Source organism: Notolepis coatsorum (assembly GCF_963971535.1).
Source record: "Notolepis coatsorum genome assembly, chromosome: 1".
Lineage (NCBI taxonomy): Eukaryota > Metazoa > Chordata > Actinopteri > Aulopiformes > Paralepididae > Notolepis > Notolepis coatsorum.
The window spans coordinates 97,769,079-97,796,816 of NC_140165.1; the positions used below are offsets into that span (position 1 = coordinate 97,769,079).

The 27,738-nt window shown below is 41.5% G+C and overlaps 1 protein-coding gene across 1 annotated transcript in view; it reads left to right on the top strand.

Moving 5' to 3' along the window:
• Positions 1–27,738, top strand: part of pde5ab (phosphodiesterase 5A, cGMP-specific, b) — a gene marked incomplete at its 5' end in the record, with an annotated part of 195,044 nt that overhangs the window by 52,831 nt on the left and 114,475 nt on the right. Inside the window, 5 exons of the mRNA XM_084320619.1 lie at positions 7,269–7,358; positions 8,376–8,447; positions 12,797–12,886; positions 13,957–14,094; positions 26,762–26,829. Coding sequence (XP_084176745.1) covers positions 7,269–7,358; positions 8,376–8,447; positions 12,797–12,886; positions 13,957–14,094; positions 26,762–26,829 — 458 coding nt within the window. The remainder of the gene's footprint in view (positions 1–7,268; positions 7,359–8,375; positions 8,448–12,796; positions 12,887–13,956; positions 14,095–26,761; positions 26,830–27,738) is intronic.

Consider the following 27,738-nt stretch of genomic DNA (forward strand, 5'->3'; position numbering starts at 1 on the left):
ATGAACACTTTCAAAAATGATTTGCTACTACAAAATTGGGAGATAGTATATAAAGAGGAAGACACTGATAAAGCATATGAAACATTCTTATCTATATTTAACTTATTATATCACAAACATTGTCCAATAAAAGAATATAGCAGTAAACATAAACACTCAGACAGCCCATGGATCACAAGGGGATTACAGAATGCATGTAAAAAGAAAAATACACTATATTATATAGAGAATTTATAAAACATAGAACTAAAGAGACAGAAAATAAATATAAGAAATATAAAAATAAGTTGACTAATATTATGAGAAGATGTAAGAAGGATCATTATAGTAGAATATTAGATAACAACAAATATTAAAGGTGTTTGGAAGATATTAAATGGCATTTTCAGGAATGGATCAAGACAAATAAACTATCCTCAGTATTTTATGGAAAATTATCAAACTATTAGCAATATGGATGATGTGGTTAACAACTTTAATACATTTTTTGTAAATATTGGACCAGAATTAGCGGGAAAAGTCCCAGATCCAGTGACTCCTGAAGACATAAAAGACAATTATATTGAAAGAAATCCTAGTTCAATGTTTCTGGAAGCGGTAGATGAAAATGAAATTATAGAAACTACTAATAAATGTAAAAACAAGACATCTACAGACAGTAATGAAATAGATATGAAAATAGTAAAAAATTTCATTAGTGGGATTTCAAAACCACTCACGCACATCTGAAATTTATCATTCAAAACTGGTCGATTTCCTTATGTGATTATTGAAAGAGTTTATGAAAATAAATTCCTAGGTGTAATAATAGACCATAAAATCTGTTGGAAACCTCACATAAAACATGTCCAATCTAAACTCTCACGAAGCATTTCAGTCATGAGTAAAGTAAAGCACATTCTGGATAGAAAATCACTCTACATTCTCTACTGTTCACTAGTTTTACCATATTTAAATTACTGTGCTGAAGTCTGGGGAAACAATTATAAGTCTACACTACAACCACTTTTTATACTCTAAAAAAGGGCCATAATAGTCTATTTGCCATCCCATAGAGCCCCATTGTGAACCCGGAAATTTCGGAACCACCAAAGTTTTATGATGGATATGGATAGTACGGATCCCCAGCACTCAGAAACTGCCGGATGCTAAGTTGTAAATGTTGGGCAACTTTTTTTATTTGCATAATTAGCATACAATTGCATAATCGCCTAAATGGCCAAATCTCAGAAACTACTTGATCAATTTCAACAATGTTGGAGTTGTTTTGGGGGTTATTCGGGATACTGAATCCAGTTATGATACTTAAGAGAAGAAATAAGTTTCAAAATTGCAATATTTACTGGAATTTAGTCATTTTTTATGAGTTTTCTGTTTATAAATGTTTCAGAAGATGCAGAATTTATAGATAATTTTCATGGAATGTTCAATTGTAAACAGAATGATAATAATAATAACTTTAATTTGTAGAGCGCCTAATAGACGACTACACTTCCGCGTTACATTGAAATCAGGGAGGAGATTGCGGGGGGAGCAAATGAATGAATGTGGATGAGAGCCGTGATGTAATTGGTTGCATTCCTAATCGATCAGAACTAAATCGGCAGAGAAAAAGCCCATTTTTAAGCACCTATTCCCTATGCACATGCGCAGATTTCCCACGGATTGTGACGCCATGCACACCCGCCCTGGACTGTTCCATCAGAGGGGCGAGCTTCGGTGGCCAGTGTCCTTTCAGCCGAACAGGATAATGAAACAATGATCCCACTAAATGGCCAGACGCGTCTTATGGCGACATCTACAATTACCTCATTGAGTCTCCAGGTAGACTAATGTTTATATTTAAAGGCCAACTTGCAGGTTGTATTTTTGTTCAATAAACAATGTGACTAGACCAACGCTGACTTTCATGAAGAGGGGGGAAATAATTATCGAAATTGACCCAGTTTTAGCGTTTTTATCAAACATTTTGTCGACCAAACCACAACCTCACGCACATGCATATTTTAATCCGTGGTTCATAGCGTGCGTGTGTCATCTTAATGATGACGTCACATCAGGTGCAGGGCAGCGAGGGGCTCTGAGAGTCACAGCAGGTAGTGGCAGGAAGCAGAGAGCCTTGCTACTACTAGCCGAGGAGCTAGTATCTACACTATTGCTCCGTGATCATAGCCATTCATCTCTAAAGCTAACCACTATTTGTAAAAGCCACAACCACGTTACCATATTTGTAATAATGTCAATCATTGTGTCGTTGTACATATTGTGTATAGAACGTTAGTAGCTAAGTTAGCTAACGTAGCTTAGCTTAGCTTGGTAGCCAGCATTCTCGAAACTCCTAACAATGCCCGATTTAAAATGGTTCTCTCCTCTTTGTATACCTTTGTCCTCACAAGTATTCTGCCAGGGAACTTATGGACACGACAATAGTCGTAGTTATAAGGTGTTTGAGCTTGTAACGTTAATGTTAGTTAGCTAATAGCTATCGTGGTAGCCCGTTTCATGACTGATGCACCGAGGGACTGCTATCGTATCAACATGCCGCAACGTGTAGCTTGCTAGCCGGCATGATGCGTGTGCAGTGCTTTGCCCCACAGGTCTGAGAAGAGGACCTGCACATTTTACTCCTCTACATGCCCCGATCTAAAATGGTTCACGACAGTAGACATAATGCTAACGTTAGTGGGGTAACGTTAGCCAGAGCCATATAGCCAGTAGTACTATGACCCGGACGGCCGGGCATAAGGCATAAGTTGCCTGAAGTGACGTCACGGCCCTGCTAGCGTCTGATAAGCTTTTTCATTTGATCCGTGCGTGTTATTCGTGCGTGGACCTTTTTAACCCTTTCTGAGTGGCATTTCCGGCGTCAAATGGAAAAAAATAAATAATGAAATTAGCTACCAATGATGTAAACTACCCATAATTGAAGAGTAGGGTTTAACCTGCAAGTTGGCCTTTAAGTGCAGTGGTCTGTAGCCACTCACACTACCACCAAAGCTCCCCCCTCTGATGGAACAGTCCAGGGCGGGTGTGCGTGGCGTCACAATCCGTGGGCAATCTGCGCATGTGCATGGGGAATAGGTGCTTAAAAATGGGCTTTTTCTCTGCCGATTTAGTTCTGATCGATTAGGAATGGGTCGCGCCATGTTCAGGAGATTCAGGCCCATACAAGTCTATTCGATCATGTCTCCAGCACCCCCACAGCCGTAGCTGCAATCACTTACATCACGGCTCTCATCCACATTCATTAATTTGCTCCCCCCGCTATCTCCTCCCCGATTTCAGAATCCCGGAAGACTATTGTTGATGAGTTGTTATGAAGAGCTGGCTACAATCCAGGAACAAAGAGATACAATGGTGCACTATCCATATCTTCCTCATTCCTGGTTGTGTCTGTGTGAAATCTCTCCCCAAACAGTTTCAAATGTTCTCGAGGTCATGTCCTACAAAGTATCCTCTATACAGTCTGCCCCATTGTTCTGACCAGGATTATTACGTTCCTTTTGGCCTCCTTGCTGACGTGGACGAGAAACCCATCTATAGGCCTAGTTATCAAATTCTTGGTTTGCAATGGTTTTGCACCTTGTGGGTAAATAAAAACCCAGTTTTCATCTACAACTCCTGTTTCCTCATTGTCTCACTGCTTGGTCCCTAACAAGGAGAAATGGGCATTCTAAACACTCTGTGCAAGGCCTCTATTAGGCGGTAAATTGTTCTTTGTTTTCACAATGTGTGCCCTCTATCGTATCGAGATACATATTCCATGTGTATGGAATAACACTCACCTTTAACATTCACTTTAAACACTTTTTAACACTACACCATATTGTATCTATTTATTAGTAAAAGATTTGCACTACCTCTCTAACTCATCTTTGCATTTGTTTGCATTGTGTACTTGTACTAGTTTGTATATTTTGTATAGTGTTTGGTCTTTATTTTTTTTTTTACTTTTTTACTGTCTGAAGCACAATCTCAGAGGGCTCATACAGAACCAAGCATTTCACTGTAATGTACATGTATACCTTATATGTGACAAATAAGCTGGTCAGGAAGGCCAGTAACATGGTGGGAGTGGAGCTAGACTCTTCCTCTGTCAGAGAGGAAGAGCCTTGCTAAGCTCCACGCCATCATGGACAACCCCTCCCATACACTATACACAGACTTGGCTGATAGAAGGAGCATGTTCAGTGTTCGACTAAGACTCCCTAGATGCAACACTGAACGGCACAGGAAGTCCTTAATTCCAACAACCATCAGAGTATACAACGCATCACTGTGCCTCACTGCCTCACCACAGAGTGACAGTACAAACTCTGGTAATCTTCCTGGACTTTTGACTTCTTATTTTTACATATACACTTAAACATTTTTATTAAAAAAATTCTACATTTATTACTGTAAATTTTACTGTATATTTTTGGCTGTATATTTTAGAATGTATATATTTTTGAATGTATATCCCGGACTGTATTTTTATTGTTATTTGTGATTTTTGACTACCTAAACTTTACACAACATAGGGGAGGAGCAAACATAGCTTGCATAGCAGCCTTCTAAACTCTAATTTGAAAATTACCTAGAAGAAAAAGTTTTCTGCCAGTAAAGTTTTGTCACAGATATTTGACGGTGAAAGTGACATAGGAGAGAATGTGTCTGAGACCCGGATTATGAGGTGTCCTCCTCTGAGAATGAGACCCTTAGTGCAGATGCTCCTGTTGTCTCTCAACCACAAGCAGACACGTTACTTTCCAAAAACGTAAAGTTATCATGGGCCCACTCCCCACTTGAACAACATAATATATATTATGTATGTATAATTGGGTGGGTGGGGGGGAGTAGGGGTAATGTTTTATTGAAATGGTTATTTAGGTAATCAACAAAGTAACATGAAGCACCTGACACATACATGTGGGTAACACTTTTGATTATGATCATTTTCTGGAGGTTTAAACTGCTGGGGTCAAAATGTCCCCAAGGATAAATAGTGTAAAGTCAATTTGAGGATAACAGGAGGGTTAACAAAACCATTTCAAATAATTTTAGCCCTGCTAGATAGAGGTAGCAAATAACTCCGGATGGCAATAATAATAAACGTTATTTGTACAAATTCCATACAAGAATTGCAGCCCAAAGTGCTTCACAGCAGAAAATACACTAGAATACATCAAATGAGCATAAAATAGACAGAATAAATGCAATGCAGAAAATAAAAATACAAGATGATAGAAGTAGATGATCGTAGTGTTCTTGGGGGCATGTAGTTGACAAGAAAATTGCCAATATAGCTTGGTCTGGTTCCATTTAGGGCTTTGTACATAAGGAGGAGGACCTTCAAATCAATTCTAAATGTTACCGGAAGCCAGTGTAATAGCCTAGCTGAGAGTTGAATAAGCTGAAGTATTTTCTTCAGTCGGCTTGGAATAAAGGCATGGATCCGTTTTTCAGCATCCTTTTGATTTATAAATGGTTGTACTTTAGCTTTGTTTCTAAGGTGGAAGAATTATGTTTTTGTCACCTTGTTAATGTGGGACTTAAAGCTTACAGTAGACCTGAGTCTATGATAACCAAGACTTGTAAGCAAGGAGTAAGTTTCCCCATAATATTATTCAGCAGAATTTCTCTTGAAATAGAAATTTGGTAAATTCCAGTAAATATTGCAATTCCGAAACTCTTTGAGTTTCATAAATGGATTCAGCATCCTGAATAACCCCCCAAACCACTCCAACATTGTTGAAATTGATCAAGTAGTTTCCGAGATTTGTCCATTTAGGTGATTATGCAAATGTAGCTAATTATGCAAATAAAAAAAGTTGCCCAACATGTACAACTTAGCATCCGGCAGTTTCTAAGTGCTGGTGACCCATACTATCCATATCTATCATAAAAGTTTGGTGGTTCCAAAATTTCTGGGTTCATTGTGTTGGCAAATAGACTATAAGGATAGTTCACATTGCAGGTTATCGTGATCACGCTAACATATTGTTTTTGGAGTCAAAGACATTGAAGTTAAATGATCTTGTGGAATTTAAAACGGCACAATTAATGTATAAAGCAAAAAGTCATGCACTTCCAAGAAACATTCAAGAGTTGTTCTTTGATAGGGAGGAGCGTTATAATCTGAGGGGAGAACACAATTTAAAAGTGCTAAATGTACGCACTACCATGAGAAGACACTGCATCTCGATATGTGGAGTGAAACTGTGGAACAGTCTAAATGTGGTGCTAAAGCAATGTCCAAACATGAGACAATTCAAACTGATGTATAAGGAAATTATGTTCACAAGGTACAGGGATGAGGAAGGGACTTGATATTCACGGGTGTTTACATTTTTATTTTATTTCTTTCATGTTTTACATGTTTTTTTGTTTTGCATATATATATATATATTTTTCTTTTCTTTTTTATGTTTTAAAATAGTACACTCGAGTAGTGGAAAAGGGGTAGGATTAAATAAGTGTATACTTCTTCCTACTCCTTTTCGAACATGTAGATTGAGTTGTGTTTTGCTTTTGTTATTGTTTGTTTGTATTCATTGCATGTTCGAAATAAAGATTTCAATTCAATGTCAGATGATTTTCAAAAAGGTGCATGAGTCAATGCAAAAACAGAACAAGCAAATATACTGCTGAAAGTTCAGAACGTTGAAAATTGTTCACTCCATAGATTAATCTAGATACATTTTTTTTAACGCTTTAAATTATTTAAATTAATCTCCAGAGTTAAAGCATTAATTTTGACAGCCCTAGAAAATATACATTAGAAGGAAACTTGCTCAGTATGTGTACTACAGTATTATGGGATGGCCATGTCGGTCAGTCGGTCAGGTGGTCTGTAAGTAACACGCGAGAACAAACGCAGCACACTGTTGTTCACAGACACAGGTGAACGCTGAGAGACACTCGATGTAGAGGAAGAAGAGGGACAGTCATACATGAGCACTTATTGTACTTTTTTTACTCTCATGCTTTCGAGCAACACTGTACTTATTGTACATATTTTATGCCTATTATGTCTGCTTTTATTCTGTCAACTGTATGTTAATTTTATGCTATTTGCCGTGAAGCACTTTGAGCTGCAATCCATGTCTGAAAGGTGCTATATAAATAAAGTTATTATTATTATTACACAGACACATGATGTGACGAACAGATACACTGACTGCTGCAAGGACAATGTTGTTGATTCTCTTCAATTGTGTGTGTGTGTGTGTGTGTGTGTGTGTGTGTGTGTGTGTGTGTGTGCGTGCGTGTGCGTTTTCCTCCAGGACCCACGGTTCAATGCAGAGGTGGACCTGATAACAGGCTACAAGACGCAGAGCATCCTGTGTCTTCCCATCAAGAACCACAGAGATGAGGTAACACAGAAGACTGTATAAATATAGATATAATCATGAATATAAATATAAATATAATCATGCATATAAATATAATCATGAATATACATATAAATACTAAATAATTCCCGGTGACAGCGGTAACTCTGGCTTGGTCATCCGTCCCTACAAACAGGCTTGTTTGGGGCGCCTGGGTAGCGCAGTGGACTAAGCACTCGCCTACCACCGCAGAGACTCTGGGATCTAATCCAGCTGTCAGCGGTACCTCCGGCTTGGTCAGTCGTCCCTACTAACACAATTGGCAGTGTTAGCTAGCGGGTGGTAGTTCTACACCCTCCCCGGGCCGACTGTGGGGCAATGTGTACAACGACCAGGAAGGGAATTGGCATAACGACTAAATTGGGATGGGTGAAAAATACAGAAAAAGCCCAAAAAATAAATAGAATTGAAAAAGAAAAGTATAGAGGCTTGTTCCGCTCTCCCAGTGACACTGATCTGTCCGTTGAAAAGAAGCTGCCGGCGACTCCACATGTGTAGGAGGAGGCAAGTGGCGTTAAATGTGTTTTATGTATTTCTGAAGGATGACCAAAGATTATTTGCGTAACGTGGCAAGTAAAACGCACAATACTGCAAAACTCGTAAGACGAGGAATCTAAAACCGTTACTAATACCACAAGGGCGCAAAGACATCTGAGATCTCAAACTACAAAGGGTAATAGAAATTATAAAACAAAGAATCAGAGATTTCCCGCTCGGCTCAGATGTGTTGGTATTGGCTCTTCTCTGGAAGAGAAGGGTCTGGAACATCAATCAGTTCCTTTCATCATGCTCCTCTTTCTGTCCCGCGGATTGGACTGTAATAAAAGGAGGCTTGTTAGAATTTCAGGTGAATTCAGGTCCAACACGCCACGCTTCATGCTGCTTTTGATGCATCTCGACGTGATTTTCTCTGTGCGTTTGTTTGATCCATTCTCTCTTTAATCCCCCCCCCTCTCCTTCTCTCTTTCTCTCTCTCTCCTTTCCCCCCCGCCATCTCAGGTGGTGGGAGTGGCGCAGGCCATAAACAAGAAATGCGGGGTGAATGGCGCTTTCACGGAGCAAGACGAAAAAGTAAAGTTCAACTAACATTCCGTTTTACTTTCGTGACACTATTCTTCTCGTTCATTTTTCCTTTTCCTCGTCCTCTTCCATCTCTCACTTTGAATTCTCTCCCATCTTTCTTCCACTCTTCTTCCACATTCCTCCATTCTCTCCGTCTCTCCGTGTACTCTCTGTCGTCGTGTTTACATTCGGCACATTCCGAGGATGTTGAGTGTCACATTTACTTTTTGTGTCTGTTACTTTGTCACTATGTAGATAAATCCCCCGGTTTTCGCTTCTGGAGAGTCTCTTGCGTTTTAGTGCTCATCCTTTTTCATCTAACGGTAGTTACGGTAGTTTAAGTTTATTTTTTATTTATTTATTTACATTATTAATCAACATATTGACTTTCCACATCAATGTAAATGGGCCAGAATTAGCTAATGAGCTAGTTTTCATCTGTATTTTTGTAGTTTGTCCATTTCTGCCGGTCTCATGTTACCTTCAGGATTGGAAAGATACTAAGTATTTATACTAAAGTACTACTAGACTAAAGTACTATAAGTATGTCTACTAAAGTACTATAAATACTTCTACTAAAGTACCTCTAATTCTAATAAAGTACTATAAATACTTCTAATAAAGTACAAGAAATACGTCCTAGTGCTTCTACTAAAGTATTACAGGTAGTTATGGTATGCACTGCAGCTATGTGATAGTTATGGTACTCACCATTGTATCCTGTGCAATGTCTGTCCTTTCTGGCAGAGAGACGTGATTTGCACTGGCTTTTGTTTCATTATAAAGTCATTGTTGGAGATCTTCCCCCTTATATCACTTCATTATTGGACCTCTGGACCTTGTCATACTCGCTCCAATGATTGGCTCACACTTCAAGCCCCAAGAGTTTGTACTGAACTCTGGAAATCTGCTTTTGGTTTCTGCGCCCCCGACACGTGGAATGTCCGGCAATGTACCTTAAAACTCAGTACTTTAGTATCCTTTGGTCAGTTTAAATCTTTTAACGACCATTTCACCCCAGTCTGCAGTTGTTTTTAAATAGTTTTATTGATTGACTTTTCATGTTTGTATTTTATATTTATTGTGTGCTGTATATCTTGACATCATTGTAAATGAGAGCTTACTCTCAATGGACCTCATTCACTAACATTCTCGTACGATAGTCCTCCTCCGGATTCCTGAATGCGTGGAGAGGTGCTCTTACTGTAACTGACCAAAATAGTGTATAATAGACTGCCTTTCCGTGCTCGTAAATCCTGCTCTCAGCTACGAGCGAATCCCAGAGAAGGAACCGTTTCGTGAATGCCAAAATCGGCCCGAAAAACTCATGGAGTGGAGCTACGATGAAATTTGCTCATAACTTTTCTCGTAAGTCCGTTGATGAATGAGGACCAATGATCCTTGGAGATTAAATAAACATTGAATGAATGAATGAATGACTTCTACTGAAGCACTACACTCTTCCAGGCTCCCGCACTTCATTCGAGTGTTTCCATTTTAGGGAACTAAAAACGTATTTACTCCCACTACATTTCAACGATAACATTCCTCATTGTGGCCGACTAATACAATGACCCGCTCTGAACTCAGAAGAAAGCGGCTGCGCATATAAAACACTGATGACAGTTGATGCACTTAAAGTTCACTCCTGGCCAACTTTTAGAATAAGTCATCCGAGCCAAAAGAAATGGACCACCGACCACTTAAATGTAACCTTTAAAGGTGAATGCCTCAAGGGCCAAACTGCGCTGCCAAGCTTCGAATCGTTGGAACGTTGTATGGTGGAAAGTAACTAAGTATTTTTACTCAAGTACTTCACTTAAGTACAATTTCGAGCTACTTGTGCTTTATGCAAGTATTTTCATTTTAGGTAACTTTATACTTTTACTCAATTACATTTCAAGGGAAATATTTTACTCCACTACATTTATCTCAACCCATCAGTTACTGATTTGATTTGATTTGATTTGATTTGATATTTTTTATTTTCGTGTCTTACATACAGATGTATGCCCAGCCCATATGGGCTTACAAGACACATAACAATAAGTATATAATAATATACTTTACCAATTACTTAACAAATGACATAGACCAAGATGGCCATAAAAAATACAAGAAAATACAATAAAACATAATATAACACAAGCTGTACTCAATGTAAATAAACAGAAAAACAAGGTGAATTCAAATACAATTATATAGGATACAGTGTGTTTTGTCTCAGGTGCCATGCCTTCTCCAAAAATCCTGCAAAACCGAAAATGTCCTCCACAAAAAAACAACTCAACATACAACTCTCAGACTGCCAAAACAAATCTGGGTTTACAATTTGAATTTTCTCAAATAAAGCCCTCCTCAAAGTGGTACAAAGGGCAATAAAAAACAAAATGATATTTATCCTCCACCACTCCCAGATCACACAGAACACACAACCGCTCCTCCTCAGGTTTACCCTGGAATCTACCCACTTCCACCGCCAATGGCAGGGTGCCAGACCTCAACTGGGCACACAGAGACCTCCGTATTCTTTAGTTACTAGTTACTTTGAAGAAAAGGATTTTGCATAGTAAACATAATATATACAAAATAAGAAACGATATACTTTCACATATGAAGCCTGTCAACTTCAAGAGGACATAATCAGAGCAGCATAACTGGACCACATACCACTTTAACATAACCTTTAATCAGAGCAGCATAACCGGACCACATACCACTTATTACCAACATAACCTATAGAGGTCAATGGATACACAAACGTCATTGAAGGAATGAATACGTTTGGAAAAAAAGGACAGAAGAAGAAGGAGGAAGGACGCCACTTCCTCTCTGCTTTTGACCAGTAATATGGAAAACGTACCTGCTGATTAAACTGATTCTGATCTAGTCGTCCTTTCACTGTTTCTGAAGAACGTTCGTGATGCACACATCGCTTTTGGTGACACCGAAGTCCCCGGGGACAGTCTGGATTAAAAACCCACTTGCCGTCCGTGACAACCTTTCTGTGCGGTCGGTACCCTTTGCTTAAACACTCCAGGATGTTCCTGGAGTGTCTCTCCCAGCAGATATGTCTCAGGAGTGTCTCTCCCAGCAGATATGTCTCAGGAGTGTCTCTCCCAGCAGATATGTCTCAGGAGTGTCTCTCCCAGCAGATATGTCTCAGGAGTGTCTCTCCCAGCAGATATGTCTCAGGAGTGTCTCTCCCAGCAGATATGTCTCAGGAGTGTCTCTCCCAGCAGATATGTCCCAGGAGTGTCTCTCCCAGCAGATATGTCTCAGGAGTGTCTCTCCCAGCAGATATGTCCCAGGAGTGTCTCTCCCAGCAGATATGTCCCAGGAGTGTCTCTCCCAGCAGATATGTCTCAGGAGTGTCTCTCCCAGCAGATATGTCTCAGGAGTGTCTCTCCCAGCAGATATGTCTCAGGAGTGTCTCTCCCAGCAGATATGTCTCAGGAGTGTCTCTCCCAGCAGATATGTCTCAGGAGTGTCTCTCCCAGCAGATATGTCCCAGGAGTGTCTCTCCCAGCAGATATGTCTCAGGAGTGTCTCTCCCAGCAGATATGTCTCAGGAGTGTCTCTCCCAGCAGATATGTCTCAGGAGTGTCTCTCCCAGCAGATATGTCTCAGGAGTGTGTCTCCGCAGCAGATATGTCTCAGGAGTGTCTCTCCCAGCAGATATGTCTCAGGAGTGTCTCTCCCAGCAGATATGTCTCAGGAGTGTCTCTCCCAGCAGATATGTCTCAGGAGTGTCTCTCCCAGCAGATATGTCTCAGGAGTGTCTCTCCCAGCAGATATGTCCCAGGAGTGTCTCTCCCAGCAGATATGTCTCAGGAGTGTCTCTCCCAGCAGATATGTCCCAGGAGTGTCTCTCCCAGCAGATATGTCTCAGGAGTGTCTCTCCCAGCAGATATGTCTCAGGAGTGTCTCTCCCAGCAGATATGTCTCAGGAGTGTCTCTCCCAGCAGATATGTCTCAGGAGTGTCTCTCCCAGCAGATATGTCCCAGGAGTGTCTCTCCCAGCAGATATGTCTCAGGAGTGTCTCTCCGCAGCAGATATGTCCCAGGAGTGTCTCCGCAGCAGATATGTCCCAGGAGTGTCTCCGCAGCAGATATGTCCCAGGAGTGTCTCCGCAGCAGATATGTCCCGGTAGTGTGTCTCCCAGCAGGCGAGCGTACAGTTTAGAGAGTTTTAACAACCGAAGGATTTAGCCATTTACATTTATCTAATGTTGCCTTTTCTTTCACTTCTATGTTTGTATGTTTCTGTGGCGGTCCTCAGGGTTGCCAGGTTTACATTTATCCCCCTATTTTTTGGTTTGCCAGTTTACATGTGTCCCCTTGTTTGTTGCCGACAGGATTTCTCCTCCTACTTGGCGTTCTCGGGGATCGTGCTGCACAACGCCCAGCTGTACGAGACGTCCCAGCTGGAAAACAGACGTAATCAGGTGTGTATGTGTGTGTTTGTGTGTGTGTGTGTGTGTGTGTGTGTGTGTGTGTGTGTGTGTGTTTTGGATGGCTGTGTTTTTGGTGTGTGGGATAATGAATTCATTATTTTGTGTTTTTGTTCACACAGCCCTTCGTGTTCATTCATTGCACGTGTGTGTGTGTACTCACTATATGCTGTTTGTGTGTGCCTGTGTGTGCTCCCCTATGCATGTATGTGCACTCACCTTGTGTGTGTTTGTCTTTGTGTGTTTATGTATACTTAAATGTATGTGTGTGTGTGCGTGTTTTTCTTTGTGTGTTTATTTTTTTTTTTGATCAACTTTTTCTCCCATTTTCTATATTTTTTCTCCCATCCCAATTTTTTTTTTATCATCCAATTCAACCCTCCCCTGTCACGAACGCTGTTTCTTGCCTCCCACAAGCCGGCTGCAATGTGGACTAAGTCATACATAGCACAAGTCCCCTCCGGTACTTGAGGTAACAGCAGTCGCATCTTTTCACCTGCGCAGCTCGATCTCTCAGTGGCGAGGAGTAACGCGTGGGAGGCTCACCCTGCCCCCGACACTTCCTGATTCTACTGCGCAGGCGCACCAACCGACCTGTAGGAGTCGCTGTCCACAACGCCCGATCCCCACCCATCAGTTTCCCACCCCCTAATACGGCCAATGTGTATTAGTATGAACGACCAGCTAAACTGAAAGCAAATGTGGAGCGCTGGGCTCGAACTGACGAGCCCAGCGTCTCCAGATTTCGTGGCGAGCGCCTTGCCCACTACGCCACGTAGCCGCCCTCTTTGTGTGTTTATTTATACTTATTTGTGTGTGTGTTTTTCTTTGTGTGTTTATTTATTTGTGTGTGTGTGTGTGTGTGTGTGTGTGTGTGTGTGTGTGTGTGTGTGTGTGTGTGTGTGTGTGTGTGTGTGTGTGTGTGTGTGTGTGTGTGTGTGTGTGTGTGTGTGTGTGTGTGTGTGTGTGTGTGTGTGTGTGTGTGTGTGTGTGTGTGTGTGTGTGTGTGTGTGTGTGTGTGTGTGTGTGTGTGTGTGTGTGTGTGTGTGTGTGTGTGTGTGTAGGTTCTGTTGGACCTGGCCAGTCTGATCTTCGAGGAGCAGCAGTGTCTGGAGGTTCTGCTGAGGAAGATCGCCGGCACCATCCTCTCCTTCATGCAGGCGCAGGCCTGTACCGTGTTCATCGCCCACCAGGACTCACTGGTCAGTACACACACACATACTGAACATGCACACACACACACACTCACATACTGAACACACACACACACAAATCCAACATACCGCTGCTGTCGGGACAAAACCTCATAACTCCAAAAACCCAACTTTTCAGCAGATGAAAAAAACTAACACAGATTTGAGGGTGAATAGAGTTAGGAGGTTTAGGCAGATGATCGGTTTAATGCTTTCCCATTGTTTAAACTTTGTAAAACCCACACACACATATGGAGGATGATCTACAGAGTTGATTTATATAATAAAAAAAAATTCAAAAAATGGAGTTATGAGGTTTTGTCCCGACAGCAGCGATACATAAGTCAATGTTTTTGCTCCCTCAATTTTGTTTGTGTTATATGGCCATTAATGATGTCTTCCAGAAAGTAGAGGAAATAGTTGTATGGAATATATGCCCCCCCCCCCCCCCCCCCCCCAAACATACTACCATCCCAGAGGTAATCCCCAAATAACCTCCAACCCAATCTGTCCCATCTCACCACCTGGCCACAACCCCTCTTCTCTGGACTATTAAAGGTCTACGTTTTTAACATGATTCAGGAGCTCAATGGAGGAGACTAGGCCTGTGTCTTCCTGGGGTCATCCAGCATAACTCTTGACCTATTTGTACTTTGATACTCTGTTTGAGCTAAATAAACCAGTGATGGCGAGAATGATTGACCACCGTTGTAGCCTGACGAGCGCCGACAGCCATTGTGGATAATCACGCTGAATTTTTACTGGTACACACATTACAAAAACCTTTGTAAAACATTCATTTTCCGTGGGATTTTTATAAACCTTGGACCTGTACTACATAAGACTTCAGGCTATGGAACCATTATGTTCTCCAGCTCATACTTCTCAGCTGGAACTTAAAAACAGGCATCTGGCAACCAGTACAAAAAAAATTGTACACAAAACCTGTTCAGTGATTTTTCTTCTTTTCTTCAGAATGTTACCTTTCGAAAGAGACCAGGCTCATGCATGTGCTTTAAGTATATAGTACAATAAATCGCAAATGACTTTGGGTATGCAATCGTCAAAAAATAAAAATAAAAAAATACTAGCCCCATTTTTGCCCGATGCTTAAATGGTTAACACATGTTGTGTTCATAGTTGTTTAAAGTATATGTTGTGGTAGATCTCAGCCTACCTTTCACACTGCCATTGATGTTGGTGGAAATATGCTCCATGAAACTTGAAAATCACTAGTACTAGGGGTGTAAAGGTACACGTATCCGTACAGAACCGAACCGTTTCAGTGTGTACCGTACCGTATCGAACAGCTGTGTAGTGTACCGAACGAATTCAACGGTATGTTAACCACTAACGACCGCCCACCGGGGGCTGTTTTTTTCACAATCTAATATAATTATTATAATTAAAAAAAAAATGTACAAGTCGATTATTCATTTCAATATAGAAGATTCGTTGACAGCCCTACAAGTACAATTAGTTACTGCACACTACATCACCCCTTAGTGGAACAGCCAAACTTTCCCCCACTGTACCGAAAACCCGTACTGAACCGTAACTTCAAAACCGAGGTACGTACCGTACCGTGGTTTTTGTGTACCGTTACACCCCTAGTAGGCAGTAGGCACAAGTCATTTACATGATTTATCTTCGCTAATGTTACTGTATTACCGTACTAGAAGCTATTCAAATGTGTGCAGCAACCCGAAGCGCCCAGGTGTTAAAACAAGCGCACCCAACTGAATGCAGAAGTTCCACATGCAGCGCTTCTAGTAGCGGAGTGTAGCGGAAATAAAAACACTCCAGTGGTTTTCAGAAGAGTTACATGATGCCTAGTATCTTTCAAACTACTCTCAAGTCTCATGGAGTATTTTACACCCCTTTTCAACACCAATGGTAGTTTCAATGGCGTTTAGTTTAGAATGAAAGCGGACAGTGCCGGTTAGCCTTCGGGAGAGGTGTTAGGCTAACCGGCACTGTCCGCTTCCATTCATTGTGCTAAGCTAGGCTAACGTGCTGCCAGATAGCTTTCTACTGAACGCACAGAGAGGAAACTGGTATCTATCTTCTTGTCTCTTTCTGGAGAAAATGGTAAGCTAATTTCCCAAAGTGTTGGCGTGTTCCTTTAACACTTTCAGTGCCGGGCCGTGTTTTCCTTTTTACCCCGTTGATGCCACGGTCCACGGCCCATGTAACGTTAATATTGCCTAATCTATGTTTTAAATTATGCTATGTGTCTAATCTGCCCATCGCTTATCAAAGAATCATTTTCCAGTCAACATTGGCAAAGCAGATTGTGTTTTTATCGCTTCATTTCCTTTTTATAGCATTTTGAAAACCACTCTGTTTCGAAGAAAACACATTCCCTGATAATCGCCTTTTACTGGAATATTCCAGAACGTTATCATTTGTCGGTCTATTTATGAATCGTTTTCAAATAAACGCTAGATGGTCGATAGTATATGTGTGCGCACGCACGCTCGTGCCGTGCGCTGATAATCGCTGCTATTATTTCCTCATGGCTTTTACAGTGAAACAGCCATATCACATATAGTGGAAACGCTTATATCTCCATGAAAACGAGTCTGATTATCCTAACACTGATAACATAGATTCCTTACCTGACATCAGATGGTATCCAAATGGTATATTCCAATACCTGATCACCATTCGAAAAAAACGATAAGTATATTGATCCAACGTGTGTACAGTATAACCCATGCTCGCCGCGGCTCAGAGGCTCCAGAATGAACTCTGGTAACTCCGGCTGCATCAGTGGACTGGAAAATGTGGATTGGAATTTTTTTTTTTCTCCATCCATTTTCATTGAGTCCATTCCAAAAGGGTGACTTACCATCTGGGAGACGATAGGGGGCGCTTTTTTCACATCTGATCGCCGGAGGCCCCTGGATCTCCAACGGTATGCAATATGATTTCAGATCGCTAATAAAAAAATAAATAAGAAAATCCAGAGAAAAGCCGCGACGTGGCTTTCAACGTCACAATCGTAAACCCGAGATTAGCCGTGAGTGGCGCTCAAAGTGTTAAGCTGGTATCCGCTAAAACACACACCAACACACCTTTTAGTGCAGAAGGATGAATGACGGCATATTCCACCATTTGTGTAATTCTACCACTGGGTGTTTGTACCGACATTGGTCCTCATTCTCGAACGACTGACAGACAGACACACACAGGCTAACTGCTGGCTCTACCTGTCGCAGATAAAAACATCACCAGCTATAACAGCTTTCAGCATTTAAGACACTGTTGATATAACATCACCAGCTATATAACAGCACCCAGCATGTTCCCTAAAGGAACACGCCAACATTTTGGGAAATTATTCTATCGTCTTCTCCAGAGAGAGACAAGAAGATGGATACCAGTTTCCTCTGTGCGTTCAGTAGAAAGCTATCTGGCTGCACGTTAGCCTAGCTTAGCACAATGAATGGAAGCGGACAGTGCCGGTTATCCTTCAGGAGAGGTGTTAGTTGGACAATGCCTAAGCTAACCGGCACAATGGGCACAATTAAGGCATAATTTCCCAAAATGTTGGTGTGTTCCTTTAACCATAGCAAGGAGAGGAACTAATTACATTTGGTATTTAGGTGACAGCCTAATGGTTGAGAGCCCAGACTGCCCACATTGAAGTCTCAGCCCGCATGACTCGACACCATCTTCTCCAGAGTCTGACAACTCCGGTTCTCCAGTCACAAGAAGAGAAGGCAGAGTTTGCACACTGCAGCCAGATAGTTGTTGGACCCGGTGGTCGACTCAAACAGGGACCTTAACACATAGCTAGAACCTTACAGCAGTGGAACCTTAACATATACTGTAGCTATAACCTTACAGCAGTGGAACCTTAACACATACTGTAGCTAGAACCTTACAGCAGTGGAACCTTAACACATACTGTAGCTAGAACCGTACAGCAGTGGAATCATAACATATACTGTAGCTAGAACCGTACAGCAGTGGAACCTTAACACATACTGTAGCTAGAACCTTACAGCAGTGGAACCTTAACACATACTGTAGCTAGAACCTTACAGCAGTGGAATCATAACATATACTGTAGCTAGAACCTTACAGCAGTGGAATCATAACATATACTGTAGCTAGAACCTTACAGCAGTGGAATCATAACATATACTGTAGCTAGAACCGTACATCAGTGGAACCTTAACACATACTGTAGCTAGAACCTTACAGCAGTGGAATCATAACATATACTGTAGCTAGAACCGTACAGCAGTGGAATCATAACATATACTGTAGCTAGAACCTTACAGCAGTGGAATCATGACATATAAATCAAATCAAATTTATTTGTAAGGCCCGACAACACACGTTAATGTCCCCACATAGCTAGAACCTTACAGCAGTGGAACCTTAACACATACTGTAGCTAGAACCATACAGCAGTGGAATCATAACATATAGCTAGAACCTTACAGCAGTGGAATCATAACGCATACTGTAGCTAGAACCGTACAGCAGTGGAATCATAACATATAGCTAGAACCTTACAGCAGTGGAATCATAACGCATACTGTAGCTAGAACCGTACAGCAGTGGAATCATAACATATAGCTAGAACCATACAGCAGTGGAATCATAACACATACTGTAGCTAGAACCATACAGCAGTGGAATCATAACATATACTGTAGCTAGAACCGTACAGCAGTGGAATCATAACATATACTGTAGCTAGAACCGTACAGCAGTGGAATCATAACATATACTGTAGCTAGAACCATACAGCAGTGGAACCTTAACACATACTGTAGCTAGAACCTTACAGCAGTGGAACCTTAACACGTAGCTAGAACCGTACATCAGTGGAACCTTAACACATAGCTAGAACATTACAGCAGTGGAATCATAACATATACTGTAGCTAGAACCATACAGCAGTGGAACCTTAACACATAGCTAGAACCGTACAGCAGTGGAACCTTAACACATAGCTAGAACCGTACAGCAGTGGAACCTTAACACATACTGTAGCTAGAACCGTACAGCAGTGGAACCTTAATACATACTGTAGCTAGAACCTTACAGCAGTGGAACCTTAACACATAGCTAGAACCGTACATCAGTGGAACCTTAACACATAGCTAGAACCGTACATCAGTGGAACCTTAACACATAGCTAGAACATTACAGCAGTGGAACCTTAACACATAGCTAGAACCGTACATCAGTGGAACCTTAACACATAGCTAGAACCGTACATCAGTGAAACCTTAACACATAGCTAGAACATTACAGCGGTGGAACCTTAACACATAGCTAGAACAGTACAGCAGTGGAACCTTAACACATAGCTAGAACCTTACAGCAGTGGAACCTTAACACATAGCTAGAACCGTACATCAGTGAAACCTTAACACATAGCTAGAACCTTACAGCAGTGGAACCTTAACACATAGCTAGAACCATACAGCAGTGGAACCTTAACACATAGCTAGAACCGTACATCAGTGGAACCTTAACACATAGCTAGAACATTACAGCAGTGGAATCATAACATATACTGTAGCTAGAACCGTACAGCAGTGGAACCTTAACACATAGCTAGAACCGTACAGCAGTGGAACCTTAACACATAGCTAGAACCGTACAGCAGTGGAACCTTAACACATAGCTAGAACCGTACATCAGTGGAACCTTAACACATAGCTAGAACCGTACAGCGGTGGAACCTTAACACATAGCTAGAACATTACAGCAGTGAAACCTTAACGCATAGCTAGAACCTTACAGCAGTGGAACCTTGACACATAGCTAGAACCTTACAACAGTGGAACCCTAACGCATAGCTAGAACCTTACAGCAGTGGAACCTTAACACATAGCTAGAACCTTACAGCAGTGGAACCTTAACACGTAGCTAGAACCTTACAGCGGTGGAACCTTAACACGTAGCTAGAACCTTACAGCAGTCGAACCTTGACACATAGCTAGAACCTTACAGTGGTGGAACCTTAACACATACTGTAGCTAGAACCTTACAGCAGTGGAATCATAACATATACTGTAGCTAGAACCGTACATCAGTGGAACCTTAACACATACTGTAGCTAGAACCTTACAGCAGTGGAATCATAACATATACTGTAGCTAGAACCGTACAGCAGTGGAATCATAACATATACTGTAGCTAGAACCTTACAGCAGTGGAATCATGACATATAAATCAAATCAAATTTATTTGTAAGGCCCGACAACACACGTTAATGTCCCCACATAGCTAGAACCTTACAGCAGTGGAACCTTAACACATACTGTAGCTAGAACCATACAGCAGTGGAATCATAACATATAGCTAGAACCTTACAGCAGTGGAATCATAATGCATACTGTAGCTAGAACCGTACAGCAGTGGAATCATAACATATAGCTAGAACCTTACAGCAGTGGAATCATAACGCATACTGTAGCTAGAACCGTACAGCAGTGGAATCATAACATATAGCTAGAACCATACAGCAGTGGAATCATAACACATACTGTAGCTAGAACCATACAGCAGTGGAATCATAACATATACTGTAGCTAGAACCGTACAGCAGTGGAATCATAACATATACTGTAGCTAGAACCGTACAGCAGTGGAATCATAACATATACTGTAGCTAGAACCATACAGCAGTGGAACCTTAACACATACTGTAGCTAGAACCTTACAGCAGTGGAACCTTAACACGTAGCTAGAACCGTACATCAGTGGAACCTTAACACATAGCTAGAACATTACAGCAGTGGAATCATAACATATACTGTAGCTAGAACCATACAGCAGTGGAACCTTAACACATAGCTAGAACCGTACAGCAGTGGAACCTTAACACATAGCTAGAACCGTACAGCAGTGGAACCTTAACACATACTGTAGCTAGAACCGTACAGCAGTGGAACCTTAACACATACTGTAGCTAGAACCTTACAGCAGTGGAACCTTAACACATAGCTAGAACCGTACAGCAGTGGAACCTTAACACATAGCTAGAACCGTACATCAGTGGAACCTTAACACATAGCTAGAACATTACAGCAGTGGAACCTTAACACATAGCTAGAACCGTACATCAGTGGAACCTTAACACATAGCTAGAACCGTACATCAGTGAAACCTTAACACATAGCTAGAACATTACAGCGGTGGAACCTTAACACATAGCTAGAACAGTACAGCAGTGGAACCTTAACACATAGCTAGAACCTTACAGCAGTGGAACCTTAACACATAGCTAGAACCGTACATCAGTGAAACCTTAACACATAGCTAGAACCTTACAGCAGTGGAACCTTAACACATAGCTAGAACCATACAGCAGTGGAACCTTAACACATAGCTAGAACCGTACATCAGTGGAACCTTAACACAGCTAGAACATTACAGCAGTGGAATCATAACATATACTGTAGCTAGAACCGTACAGCAGTGGAACCTTAACACATAGCTAGAACCGTACAGCAGTGGAACCTTAACACATAGCTAGAACCGTACAGCAGTGGAACCTTAACACATAGCTAGAACCGTACATCAGTGGAACCTTAACACATAGCTAGAACCGTACAGCGGTGGAACCTTAACACATAGCTAGAACATTACAGCAGTGGAACCTTAACGCATAGCTAGAACCTTACAGCAGTGGAACCTTGACACATAGCTAGAACCTTACAACAGTGGAACCCTAACGCATAGCTAGAACCTTACAGCAGTGGAACCTTAACACATAGCTAGAACCTTACAGCAGTGGAACCTTAACACGTAGCTAGAACCTTACAGCGGTGGAACCTTAACACGTAGCTAGAACCTTACAGCAGTCGAACCTTGACACATAGCAAGAACCTTACAGCGGTGGAACCTTAACACATAGCTAGAACCTTACAGCGGTGGAACCTTAACACATAGCTAGAACCTTACAGCAGTGGAACCTTGACACATAGCTAGAAGCTTACAGCAGTGGAACCTTGACACATAGCTAGAACCTTACAGTGGTGGAACCTTAACACGTAGCTAGAACCTTACAGCAGTGGAACCTTAAAGGTGCTATATATAGATGACGTTTTTATTTCGAGTAATATTTAGCTTTTAAATAATACATCCGCAGAGCTTTTAGAAAGGTGCCGAATAAAAATGTTGTTTTCCCCACAAAATAATGATTGATTAATGAATTTATCATTGAATTTATCAAAATAAATGTTGTTGTTTACATGTTGCAGGCATGTATCCCCTCGCTACTGCCCATTTCAACAAACGTGAGACACATTCGGTCACTAATGTTGCTTAAATATTGATGTTACCAAATTTCAACGTTATTGCTGGGTAATGTAAATGATTTATGGTGGCTTAGGAAACATGTCTGTTTGATAGTATTTCCAGGAAGGTTTCCAACTAACAAATTAGATGTTTTATTACACTATCACGACTGGCATGGGTTCAGTTGTAAAAACACTCTGTATATGTGTTTGTGCGTGTGTGTATGTGTGTGTGTGAATGTGTGTGTTTTTCTCCTTGGACTTACAGTATCAGTCTCTCTCTCTCTCTCTCTCTCTCTCTCTCTCTCTCTCTCTCTCTCTCTCTCTCTCTCTCTCGCTTGCTCTTTCCTTCTCCCTGGCCTTACTGAAGCTGTATCGTGAGATCAGAAACGTTTACAGCCCCTTATCTGCGCGACAACCAGATGTCACCATAAATATCTGCGGTACTTCAGCTTCGACACGCAGCGCTGTATATATGTCTCAAACTAAAGGTTTATTAAAGGTCTAGTCAATGACCGTGCCCCCGGGTATATGGCTATGTTTGTACCCTGCTGTGATAACAATAGCGTCTCCATAGCAGGGCTGTGTTTGCTTTAATTGTTCTTGTTGATTTTATGGTGATATATCTTGTTGTAAACACCAGAGTGTGTGTGTGTGTGTGTGTGTGTGTGTGTGTGTGTGTGTGTGTGTGTGTGTGTGTGTGTGTGTGTGTGTGTGTGTGTGTGTGTGTGTGTGTGTGTGTGTGTGTGTGTGTGTGTGTGTGTGTGTGTGTGTGTGTGTGTGTGTGTGTGTGTGTGTGTGTGTGTGTGTGTGTGTGTGTGTGTGTGTGTGTGTGTGTGTGTGTGTGTGTGTGTGTGTGTGTGTGTGTGTGTGTGGAACTGAGTGGGTTTGAATGTCATAAGTGATATTTGACTTGCTGAGGGTCACAACAAGTGGCATTCCACAAGGTTCAGTGCTGGTTTTTTTTATATTGTACATTAATGATGCAAGTTGCTAAAGTTAGTTTTGTTTGCAGATGATATGAATACAAATATTTCTCGTAAAGATTTTGAGCAGCTTCTGGATACAGGGGAACACCAATTATAATATTTTTAACAAGTTGTCATTCAATTTAAATAAAACCAAATGTATAATATTTGTAAATCGAAGTACAAATCATGATAGATAATGTTGAAATATAAAGAATTCATGAATATTGGGAATTGTTATAGATCACAAACTGCGCACTGGAAACCACATATAAATCATGTAAAGGCAAAAATGTCAAAGTCCATTGCAATATTGCACAAAATAAATTCTCAATAAAAATTCATTACATATTTAAATGTCACCATTCTTTTTTATTTTTTATTATTATCTTTATTAGCATTTCACAGCTTTTTCTGGCCACGCAGGACCGATAGAGGAGAGAGGGAGAACGGGAGGAGAGGTAGGGAAGACATGCGGCAAATGGCCACCGGGACTGGGAAACGAACCCGGGGCAACCGCTTCGCGACTCAGCGCGCTATATGGTGTGCTACTGGAGCGCCCCAATGTCACCATTCTTTAATAGTTCCATACATTACTTACTGTGTGGAGGTTTGGGGAAACGCATACAAAACAATCACAAATCCCCTTTTTATACTACAGAAAAGAGTTGTATCATGAACCAACCAACATATTATTTAGAAACTCGCATGCTCTCAAATTTAGAGACAATAATTGTTCAGTTTTCCACCATATCTCAACATTTTAGAGCATGTGAGTTTATGTGTAATGTATGAAAAACAAGCTGCTTCCAAACTGTATCCAGAGTTTGTTTCAAATTACAGTGAGTCACAGTGTTGGTCAGTGAGTCAGTATGAACTAAGTGTTTGCAAAAGATTACAACAAATGCTAAACAAAGATGTGTATCAGTGAAATTACTTAATTTGTTAGTTTTGAAAAATAAATTAAAATGTGTGATAAACTAAATACATTGAAAATATATGTATATATATATATTTTTTTTTTTTATTAGATAAAATTTGTATCATATAAAACTGAGGTATGAATACTAGTGAATATATAGTTTTTTGTTTGGGACCTTTGAGTGTATATTATTATATTAAATACATATATTCTGTGCATAGCATCTATACGGATACTCAAGGCAGCGATGTCACATCACATATCAAATGAATATGCAGTAGGCTATGAATGTTATCTCACAGTACGATATCACTTTGAATGCATTAGTGTGTGCGTGCGTGCTTGTTTAGAATGACAGGTCTGTTTTCTTCCACCAGAAGAAATAAATAAGGGAACTGAAAAGAGGTCTGCATCTGCCTATAGTCCAATAAACCATATCAACCCCTTGCTGTCAAACGGATAAACCAAGAGTGTGCGTTCGGGGTCAGAAACGGACCGCAGGTCCCCAACCAAGAGACATGATCCAAGGAGCGGACGTCTTGAGATTTATCCTCCTGGCACGCTCACCTATACACACAACTGGATTCGGTTGTCACGTAAAAACCCTCACGGACACGCCGTAGTACAGGCACCGACCCCAAGGCCTCGCGCCTGTTCCATTTGAGTACGTATATACGCTAGCGGAACATAGGATTACATACCGCGTAAAACCCATATAAACTTCCACCTACACCGCCACCTCCACCAATGTCATAACAAGCCATCCTTGTGTTTTAACGAGCTCCATAACCCAGATACTGTACATCAGCTCGGACAAAACCATATCCTCGCTTAAGATGGCACGCGGGGGGGGGTACAGGGGGTCTCTTTCATCTTGTGTACTGAAGTCATATAACATCCCGTCACCTCCTCCCTCTTAAAAGATAGAGAAAGGAGGGTTTTTTTTGGGCGAGAGGGGAGTGCAGGTCGGGAGGGAAACGAGTCCCTATAAGGGGGGAGCGACTCCTGGAATGTGGAAATAAACGGTCCTTCTGGCTTGATGGGTAATAGATCAACTTACCCCTTTTATCCTGAGCACGGGAGGCGCCACGGGGGGCCGCGCGGGGGTCTCGGTTTGAGGTCTTTTGGACGCGGGTGGCTGGAGATGTAATGACTTAATTGACGGGGAGCTCAATATACCTGTGACCGAACCTCAAGCCTGTGTCCAGAAACTCACAGCAGCACGAGCGTTGACCTTCGGGCGTGTGTACTTGTACCTGTGTACACACACACACACACACGCACGCACGTATGCATATGCACAAACATGCACACCACCAACATACACCCTCCACCCATCCCTGCACACACACACACACACACACACATGCACACACACACAAACGCACACACGCGCACACATACACACGCACACATACACACACATACACACACATGTACACACATGCACACATACACACATGCACACATACACACATGCATACATACATATTCATACACATACATATTTTCAGCGACTTCGGGTTATTGAGAAGCGCTATATAAATTAAATGAATTATTATTATTATATACACACACACACACACACACACACACACACACACACACACACACACTGCCTCATTCCGCAGGCATTGCATATGAACCAGACCGCTCCAAGGCCCGGCTTGTGTCTCCAGTTACCTGAACCTAATAGCATTAAGCCGACCGCACATTTGCCCAACGGCACGTCGGCAGCCGTAACTGTGATGTTTACAGTTAAATAAACAGACGCTTGTAGATTAAAGTAACCAGATTACAGTAATCTAATTACCTTTTTTTTTCTGTCACCATTACTGTTTGCCGCTGTCGGGCAAAAACCTTGCATGTCTTGATTTTGGTCCATTTTCACGCTTTATGAAAGTCTGCGTTGGTCCTCAGAGGAGCGTGAAACCCACTCGGAACCACACTGTAGAACTTACATGGGTGTGGATCAGAATTCCAATATGTTATGGCCTAGGAAGGTTCTGTCAATATGTTGTGTCCATGGCCTAGGAAGGTTCTGTCGATATGTGATGTCCATCGCCTATAGGAAGAACATTTGTTTGAGTTTTTAGATCCCAATGAGCTTTATTCTATTGTAATGTTGACAGAAAATGCACCCATAATACTCGGAACATCACCCTGGGTGCTCTTAGTGTCATATACCATCTTTACCAACTCATTGTCTATGGAGCAGCTTCAGACTTTATACCTGATGACGTCACAGATTTGAGCTTTAGCGCCCCCTAGTTTTGGGATTAGTTCACAGTTCATGGGCCTTTTATTTTGGTGGCTCCTCACATGACGGTAATGGTAATAATGTGTGTGTGATACGTTTCAATGAACCTGGAGTCCTGTTATGACAAGAGAGAGGAGAAAAAATCCCTGACTTTTTGAAAAGTTTTAAGAAACCATGCCGTAACAGATTACATTATAAAAAGGAAAAACAACCCTCCTAACACCGACAACCATCTTAATTCTCTTTACAGAACTCCTTCTCCAGTGTCTTTCACATGGAATACGAGGAGCTGGGGGAGGTGCTGGATGTTCCCAAGAGGTAAGGCGATCGCCCTCATCTTCAACTTATTATATTAACGCAAAAACCCTCACAAATTGACTTTGACGTTCAACCGGTCATTAGCCCCCACAGTCTAGTCTGCGCGCCAGAAATAAAGACCATGTTGTCACTGAATGTTTCCCCGTCTAAGCCTCTAATATTTCCCTGTCCAGCCCTTAATGTTTCCCCATCTAAGCCCCTAATGTTTCCCCGTCTAAGCCCCTAATGTTTCCCTGTCCAGCCCTTAATGTTTCCCCGTCTAAGCCCCTAATGTTTCCCTGTCCAGCCCTTAATGTTTCCCCGTCTAAGCCCCTAATGTTTCCCTGTCCAGACCCTAATGTTTCCCCGTCTAAGCCCCTAATGTTTCCCTGTATTTGTAAAAACCCTGATGCGCTCGGATGGCGGATCATGGTTGGCACAAGGGGTATTATTATTATTATTATGGTCGGAGACAGATGTGGAAAAAGCGGGCGATGTGGATGGAGAGAAAGAAGAGAAGAGAGAGAAGAGAATAAAAAAAATTATAAATGTCTTTTAAAAATTGTATCATGTCGTTAAGTGTGTTTTATTTCATTAATATTTGTTTTAAGTCTCCGGTGTAGGCCAAAGACAAGTTTCCTTTCCCGCATAAGGATAAATAAGTCGTATTGACCAAGCTCTGCTACTAACTACACTTTAAAAAATGATGTGTTAAAATAACACCGGACGTGTTGACCTCAACTGAACCAATGTGTTAATAGCAACACAACATGTGTTAATAGCAACACAACATATGTTATTAGCAACACAACATATGTTAATAGCACCACACTTGCCTGTGTGTGTGTGTGTGTGTTTGTGTCTGTGTGCGTGCTTGGAGCCTGGATTTGTGTCGTCAACCGGCTTAACTTTTATGATGCATCAATGTGA